This window comes from Pinus tabuliformis, chromosome 5_2 (assembly GCF_031772625.1).
Source record: "Pinus tabuliformis cultivar Carrire ecotype Pingquan chromosome 5_2, CPIR1, whole genome shotgun sequence".
NCBI lineage: Eukaryota > Viridiplantae > Streptophyta > Pinopsida > Pinales > Pinaceae > Pinus > Pinus tabuliformis.
Genome location: NC_142306.1, coordinates 533,488,693 through 533,498,041, shown reverse-complemented (window position 1 = coordinate 533,498,041; position 9,349 = coordinate 533,488,693). Strand labels below are relative to the sequence as shown.

The following is a 9,349-nucleotide window of genomic DNA, read 5'->3' as shown; positions in this document are numbered from 1 at the left end:
TCCACATACCAGTCAACTACCTTTTATAAATATTTTGTTTGAGCACTAGAGCTCAATGTGCACAGATTTATACCTTCAGTCACTAAGATGTTCTCCAACAATGTTTTCACTATTGTGTTTCTTACCTGGAACATATGAATGACTATCAAATCTAGTTAACAAGTTGATTTTCAGGGATTTATGTCTACTAAGGTTTCAACCTAGGTCTGATCATGACAACATCCCATCTTAATCATTAGACTACAAGTGTAATTAATTGAGAGGATTCTTCTTTATAACTATAAAAATTCACTCACAAACACTAACAGAAACAGGCATTAAGTGCTCTCTCAATATTCGGTCATATGTTATAGGGCCTTCAAATGAAAAATGAGCACCATAATTATGATATAATATATTAGATGGCTATGATAAAAAAAAATGTCTAGGTCTACTTTTGAGGGAGCAGAGGCACATGAGGCCCTACGGAAAGAAAGAAAGAATCCCATGATCGTCATCACGATCTCTGCCATGTTCTGTGATTGGGGTTGTTGACTTCACCTTCACTAGTGTTGCTAAAGGATGGTGTGGCCAAGACTAGGTACAATACAAAGGGATTTTGAGTGTTTTAATGCCCCACTATTTCTCAAACCAAAAGGCAAACAAGCAATCATTTCAAAACACAAACATATTAGCAAACAAAAAAGATAAAATCCAATAAATAACTTTTTTATAATTATCATTTTATTTTATTGGTGTGAAAACATGACATTTCTATTATCCAATAATTATAGATAATTTAACCTATTTAATATCTTTTATTATATTATATTAAACTTATTGATTAACTATCTTTTTAACAAGCATTATACATAATTAATTAATCAACTTTCTTTATTCTCTTTCTTTTACTAATTTTTTTAATGGTAAATAAAATGTTATTTTTTATTTAAAAAAATGCGTTGACAGCTTATTGATGCTCGAGACCGGTGGATTATGACACATTTTCTGGTTGAGGCTATAGTGGTCTTCGACACATTGTATGTCGTCATTATTGTTGCTGCTCTCAATGCCCATAATTCTAGGATTCTGTCTCCTCATGCTACAACTTGGATTAGCTTGACGAATTAGGCTCCAAATTCTTGATTCATTCACAGACCAGTCAATTACCTTTTATAAATATTTTGTTTGAGCATTGGAGCTCAATGTGCACAGAATTATACCTTTGCGCTATTGTGTTTCTGACCTAGAACATATGAATGGCTGTCAAATCCAGTTAACAAGTTGATTTTTAGGCATTTATGTCTGCTAAGGTTTACCTGGAACATATGGATGGCTATCAAATCTAGTTAACAAGTTTATTTTTATGCATTTATGTCTGCTAAGGTTTGAACCTAGGTCTGATCACGACAACATCCCATCTTAATCATTAGACTACAACTGTAATTAATTGAGAGGATTATTTTTTATAACTGTAAAAATTCATTCAAAAACACTAATCTTAATCATTACACTACAACCGTAATTAATTGAGAGGATTCCTTTTTATAACTATAAAAATTCACTCACAAACACTAACAAAAACAGATGCTAAGTGCTCTGAGTATTCAGTCATATGTTATGGGGCCTACAAATGATAAATGACCACCATAATTATGATATAATATATTAGATGGTGATGATAAAAAAAATGTCTACGTCTATTATAAGAAAGAATCCCATAATCGTCATCACAATCTCCGCTTCGTTTTGTGATTGGGGTTGTTGACTTCACCTTCACTAGTGTTGCTAAAGGATGGTGTGGCCAAGACTAGGTACAATACAAAGTGATTTTAAGTGTTTTAATACCCCACTATTTCTCAAACCAAAAGTTAACAAATAGTCATTTCAAAACTCACACATCTTAGCAAACAAAAATGATAAAATCCAATAAATAACGTTTTTATAATTACCATTTTATTTTATTTGTGTGAAAACATGACATTTCTATTATCTAATAATTATAGATAATCTAACCTATTTAATGTCTTTTATTTAAAAAATGTGAAAACTTATTGATGCTGGAGACTGGTGGATTACGACACATTTTCCGATTGAGGCTATAGTGGTCTTCGACATGTTGTATGTCATCATTATTGTTGTTGTTATCAATGCCCACAATTCAAGGATTCTGTCTCCTCATGTTGCAACTATTTATACGTGTGGAGAAAGAGTTCGTCTACATGCTATGTCTGTGTTGATACCAATGTTGTTAAAAGCGCGAGCGGGATTAAATCGGCGCGGGGAACGAATCGGAAAAAATCGGAAAAATCGGGAAAAAATCGGAAAAAAGCGGGAAAAAATCGTTTGGTACAAAAATATTCATTTTTTTTTCATTTTTTTTCAATTTTTTTAATATCTAAACCATCTACAACATAAAATAAATACATTGACACATAAATATGATAAAAAAACTAATATATAAGATGTTTAATATCATTTCTAGCGCTAAAATCACACATAACATTGAATCATGTCCTGAATAGTAAGTCCCGACTCCTGAGTCCCAACTCAGCCTCAAAATATCAACAAAAAATATGATAATGTATCTCATCATGTCATAATGTCATAGACAATAAAATGAAGTCTAATCCTATTGATTTCCTCTGCCCCTCTTGCGAGAAAATGCCACAACTTTCCCTTTCCCTCTAGATGTAGATGTTGGTGCCTGTGCTGGTGGAGATGGCAGTGGAGTCTGATGTGCTCTAGAAGCTGAAGAACTAGAAGTAGGAGCTATAGGAGATAGACCACGTCCTCTACTGGTGGCAGGGGTAGCCCGAGCAGGTGGTGTCACCTGGAAACATTACAATCTCCCAATCCTGAAATCCTGAAAAACTGATAAGTCTGCTGGATTTTAAATGAAATCTAAAATTCTACTTTCTCCATATGAAATCCAATGAGGCTGGAACCACTCTCAAACATCCTGAGTCATTTCATGGTAATGTTAAAAATTTAAGTAAAAGGATGAAAATGAAGATTAAGGAGAATGTCACTTTTACTTTAAGAATTTAACATTACTATGAATAGCATATCCATACTAGGGCCTAGACTTTATCATTAAGCTGCCCCACTCAAAAAATTATTTGTTTCTTTCAAAAAAAATTGCATGAAAAAACCCAAATGACCAAATGAAAAACCAAAAAAAAAATTATAAAATCGAGCTGTCCCAATCCCCCGCGATTTTTGCGTTAAAAATCGCGATTTTTTTGAAAAAATCGCGATTTAATGAAAAAAGCGCGATTTTTTCAATAAAAATCGGCAAAAAAAAATAGGCGATTTTTTCGTATAGAAATCGCGATTAAATCGGCAAGCTGAAAAAATCGCGATTTTTTCATTAAATCGCGATTTTATCGCGATTTTAACAACACTGGTTGATACATTATGCAGTTGCCTTTCAGTGGACTCATAATGGGGTGAGAGAGCCCGAAAATAAAATGGTGGCGGCGCTGAGAAGTATGTGTGACAACTTGATTCCTGAGGTGGACAAAGAAAATTAATTTGCACGGATCAAAATGATTTTTTTATTTATATACATATATAATTGATTTGACATGGAACCAATTCCAAATATAAACAAATTAATAAAATTCGAAACTAATTCTAAACTCAGCTTGAAAGCATAATGGGTTGTTGGTTGGCCTCATTCAAACCCCATATGGCTATTCTTGCAGCTCACGCATGCATTACAGGAATGAATATCATTACAAGAATTGCTCTGGAAAATGGAATGAACCATTTTGTCTATGTAGCTTACACAGAAGTTGTTGCAATAATGGTGATCATCCGAGGTATGCATATTACCTGAACCACCCAAGTATTTCTAAAATCCCAAGAAATAAATATTGTTTTCCCATCGATCCAGGGTTTTTGTAATCCAGTAATCTTCTGTGTTCTGCAAATCGCATTAAGGTAATCTTTAGCACAAAAAGAGTGAAAGAGTCAACCCAATAATCATATGTCCTTGCTAGAGGAATGACACCAATTCTGAACCAGGGAAGGGCGGTCTCCTTGGGATTAGCCCAAGGTTGCCTAACCAACTGCGAGCACCATTGTGCATCGACCATTAATGATTTCTCCATAAGCGAGCCAACCTAAAAAATGGGTAGTTGGTTGGCCTCATTCAAACCCCACATTGCTATTCTTGTAGCTTAGGCATGCATTACAGGAATAAATATCATTACCAGAATTCCTTTGGAAAACAGAATGTTTGTCCATAAACGAGCCAACCTGGTTCGACAAAACCTCTAGGTCCTTTAGGATCCATTGAGCCCAACAAATCAATAAATCAAATCCAAAGTCACCAGCAAGTCTGTAAAAGAAAACTTAAAGAAAGGAACAGGCCCTTGATTTTGTTCTTTGTTGCAAAAAATTGAATTCCTGCAAAATAAACGTCCATTAAGCAGGGATGCAGGGATTTAAAAGGGTGGAGACCATCATCAGAATATTTAACATAAATGTCCACTAGGCAGGGATGCAGGAATTTAAAAGGGTGGAGACCATCATCAGCATATTGAAAACCCTATTGACAAAGTAAAAAACCTTAAAGCAAAAGAATTTAACTCACAGACATCACAAATAAAACCCAAAACTCTATCTAATGTTATCCTTAACCAGTGTTCACCTCGCAAGGAACCTCACAATGTGGCTGTGAGCGCTATTGTTATAGGAACCTGCATGGGAAACAACGATTCCTCCACGATTTTTTGTTACAGAACCAGCAGCCATGCTCCTCCACGATTTTAAAAGTTAACAACTCTCAAGCTTTCCTTTCGTGGGTTTTTTCTCTCTGCATTACTTCACTAGATACCCCTGAATCTTCACCAGGAACCTCCTTGGAGTGACGGTAATGAACCCAAAACGATACAGTTACAGCTATAACTACCTTAACAACTCTCAGTGTAAGCCTAATACCTACATTGTGATCGGACGAGATTAAAGCGAATGGGGCAAAATGCTTTAATCGTCTAACAAATAGTATCAATGACGTTTAAAACCGATACAGTTACACATATAACTACCTTAACTACTTTCAGCGTAAGTGTAATAATTACGTTATGATCCAACGGGCCAAAATACTTTAAACGTCTAACAAATAGTATCAATGGCATTTAAAAGTACATGGTGTCACTCACCAAAGTCGATTTCAGAGGGAACGCCTTATGGCATAATTAAAATTTACTATATATTCTATATCTGTATAATCCAATAAAAATAACAATTTATTTTTTAGTTGTCAAGATTTATTTAAAAAACATTGTTTATTTATGAGTGGAGATTTGCATGGCTATTCATATTGTCAAAATCTTTGCAGTTGTCTATAACACGACTTTTTGAAAGCCTTTTCGCCGGGTTTTTCCGGTCGAAATCCGGTAGGAATTTATTGGAATCGCAAGTTTGATAGCTAGTTTCTGCACAATGAAAGCGTCCTAGGGGTTTTTCAGGGTGCTGAATCCAAATATGCAGTTAAAAAACCATTTTAACTGCAACAAATCAAGATTTAACCTCAATTTCTTCCGCCGGATTCCATCACCGGAATCTCCAAAAAGTCGCATTATAGACAACTCCAAAATCTTTCTATAGAGTTCACATGGAAAAGATTCTGACAATTATTTATTTATTTTTTAATGATTTTATGCAAAAAAAGAAAAAAAAAATAATCATGACTTTTTCATTCATGGATCTATCCTGATGATGAACCTCAGAGAATGGTTTGAAACATCGATTCCCATAATTTATATGATAACACGGGAAGACAACACTATAAATAAATAATCAAATAAATTTTGTTTTCTTAATTATTTTTTCATTTATTTATTCTAATTTAACTCTATTAAAGCCGTAAGGAACCTAGCGATAAGACCTTGTTAAAATTTAAACGATTTTCTTTTTAATTATGTACTCATTCTAACAATACTTGTTTATCACAGGTAGACAAATTCCAGTCAACAACGTTTGATTCCCAGACAACTATTCCGAAGAGAATTATACGCAGGCATAAAAACAATATGTCGGGTCTTACATTCAATAATCGAAACATAAATTAGAATCTTAACCAAAACTACAATATTCCAAGTGTTTTCAGCCGAGTACGATTGCCATTTTTAAGTGCGCGTGGTGTGTTTGGTTCAGTGGAGTCGATGGACTGTCACATTGTTTCCCTATGCGCCCACGGATTCAATGTACTGATCATGTCCTGCTTTGACATTTTGTTTCTTGCAAATTGCTTTCGGTCCTTGTCTCTTCTGCTTTATTAGGTATATTAGAGAACCTAAACCATTAATTATCCCATGTATTGAATACCCTATCTAACACTGGTATTTGTGTGTCTCCGCTCTGGTTTTCTGTTAAGATGGCGTGGCAATGGAGGTGGACTGTGGTTAGCCTTACTGTCATTTTTCTCCTTGTGTCTATTCATGTCCAGGTAATCCAATCTCAAAACTTGAGTAGCCTTTTCTCTTCCATTTTTCTTTGATTTTGGCTTCGGATTTGCAGGAAGGCAATAGAGGAGTCCCATGATGAGGTAATCTGAGTTTTTCCTTTGGTGAAATTGATCAGGAAGGAGAAGGAAAGCAGCAGCACTTTGTGTTGATTCATGGGCTTGGGCATGGAGCATGGTGTTGGTATAAAATTGTTACTCTCCTAAAGCAGAAGGGGCACAGGGTGACTGCCCTGGATCTCACCTCCAATGGGATAAACAGGGCAGCCTCTACAGATCAAGTCAGTTCCATTGCACACTATGCTGAGCCACTACTAGAGTATATTAGGAACCTCGGCAATGATGACAAGGTACTTGGATTCTCTGGTATCCAACCTGTCATTTGTAGGTCCATTAAATAAAAACTGATCAGAGATAAATGACCTAAAAAAGTTATAAATATTGGAAGTTTTCATGTTGTTTCTCTATGTTGCTCTTTCAGAGTGCTTGCTGTAACAGTTGTTTCCTTTAAGCAACAACTATGAGGCACTGAATGTGTTTTTCAGATTTGTTTCATTGAATGCTTTTTTTCAGATTGGTTTTTTTTTCTTAATTTTGGGTTGGCAAAGAGCCTCAAACATAGATCTATTTTTATAGAGCACCCATCTCCTCAGTCTGAATGGGGAAGTTGCAAAATGGCCACTCAAGGCACTTCGGATTCCATTGTTTTCATATTTGGAAAACAGATATATGCTCGCTCCTTTTTTCTTTCTTTTTTGTTGTTGGGTGGTTACATTACAATAGCTCTAGGGGAGCAGACATGTCACTATTTATGACATGTCACTACTCATGAATAAAGACAGGGTGGGGAGGATAAAAACAGTCTATATATACTCCGTCTGTTATTTATTGACTAGAATTTTAGTTAAATAGGGCAGGAGGGCCTGCTAGTAAGCAGGAAAATTGAAGAATGCCATGTTAACAGAGCCGAGGACCGGTGCGAACCTAGCAAGCCACAGAGAGAATTGTTTCTCAAAATTTCGTAAGTTGGGTTTCCAGTGTTCTTACCATCAAAAAGTCAAAATTTGAATAACACACTGATGTTTTCTGTTTACGTTGAGATATCCAACCCTTCAATGTCAGGTGAGACCTTAAGACCATCGGCACCTGGACTTGTGCGAAAAAAGTTGTTGCTTAAATCCTAGATGATTCGGTATAGATGGCCATAACTTATCTCTTTCAAATTATTATAATACTATTAAAACCTTCAAAAATACATAAACTTCCCTTTGGAAAGCAGTGGTCTTCATCATAGGTTTTTGTGTGTTATTTTCTTGTTTTTATAAGTGAAATTTGAAGGGCACTGAAGTCTTCGCATTGAACCTATGGCAGGTGACCCTAGTAGGTCACAGCTTGGCTGGATGTCCATTATCATATGCGATGGAGATGTTTCCAACCAAGATCTCCAAGGCAATCTTCATAGCTGCATTTACTCCTCGAAATAACCAGAGCTTCCTTAGCTCGGCCAACCCGAAGGTGTGATTCAGAGCTCTGTTCTTTAAACTTGAAACTATATTACTATAAAGGATGAATGCAATTATGAAGAGCAGATTACTTGGGGTGCTCAAACCCTTTGAATGGTGAATTTAATTGTTTGTGGTATTGATTTCTATGGTATGTGCAGTCATTCCCTAGGCTGGTGGAAAATGGAGTAGTGGTATTAAATATGAAGGTAGATTCAGAGCAACCCACATCTGCTTCGCTGGTTCTTGACCATGTCAAGTCCTATCTCTACAACGAGAGCCCTGATGAGGTATTTAAGTGTTGAATTTCTCTCATTTGGATTCCACCGCAATACTGTATACTGTGGATGTGTGTGAGAATAACCATTACAATATGCCCACTGGTTGTTTATTTGTTTCTACGACCATAAAAGCTCCTCTTCCCTTCTTAACTATTTTTATACTGACGAATAGTTTGTTTATGCCCTGTGTTACATCCCACCACAGGATACGAACCTTGCACAGTCTCTTCTAACTCCGACACCATTTCCAGTCTCTGTGGAGTTCCTGAAGCTATCGGAGGAGAGGTATGGGAGTATCAGAAGATTTTACATCATGTCAATGAAGGACAGATTGTTCCCTCCAGAGTACCAGGAATACTCCATAGCACAGAATCCTCCTGAGAAGGTATTCAAAATGCATGCTAGCGACCACTCTCCCTTCTTCTCACAGCCTCAACAGCTCTGCAATCTCCTCGTTCATATTGCAACTCTGTGAGGATATTTGAGAACACTTCGTATGCCGTGGCTTTATTGGAGCAAAAATCCATGATGGTAGAGGACTTGAGGATCCATGGGAACGAAGAGATTAGTTGGTAACAGAACATGCTTAACACTATGCAATCACCCGTAGGCAATAGGGTTGGACATAGGTTGGGATGTACGAAATAGGTTTGAATATACACTTTAACATTTGAGGCGACGCATTTTAAATATAGCATTGTATTTATTATAATTTATTATTTGCTATTAAATATTTATAGATGGATAGAGGATACGAATATGGTTGTTAAAATAGTACATTAATAAAAATCTTATTGGTGGTCATATCAAAATAAATAAATAAATATATGGAATTCTTTGATTTTATGTTTTTAATTAATTATTATTGAATTTTGTTTTTTTTTTTATTATTATAATAATTAATAGCTGTTACCACATTATGTTGCAGGTAGATCTAAAAAATTTCCAATGTGATTTTTGTGGAGATTCTCAACAAATAGTAAAATTTAGTTAATTTTAATAAAAATAAAATAAAAGAAATTATTTTTTAATTTTTTGAATTTATTTTTAATCTGGTTAAAGCAATTTTACTTTACGTGGATGTATTTTAAAGTTGTTTTATTAAATTTTAT

General features: G+C 35.3%; 1 protein-coding gene across 1 annotated transcript; it reads left to right on the top strand.

Annotated features, from left to right (window-relative positions):
• The first annotated feature begins 6,094 nt into the window (after positions 1-6,094).
• LOC149160077 (putative methylesterase 13, chloroplastic) lies at positions 6,095-8,949 on the top strand. The gene is made up of 6 exons (XM_089433640.1): positions 6,095-6,197; positions 6,368-6,439; positions 6,574-6,804; positions 7,826-7,969; positions 8,118-8,246; positions 8,443-8,949. Exons 1-6 carry the CDS (start codon positions 6,156-6,158, stop codon positions 8,710-8,712), a joined length of 888 nt encoding a protein of 295 aa, XP_089289766.1. The 5' UTR covers positions 6,095-6,155; the 3' UTR covers positions 8,713-8,949.
• The last annotated feature ends 400 nt before the right edge of the window (positions 8,950-9,349 follow it).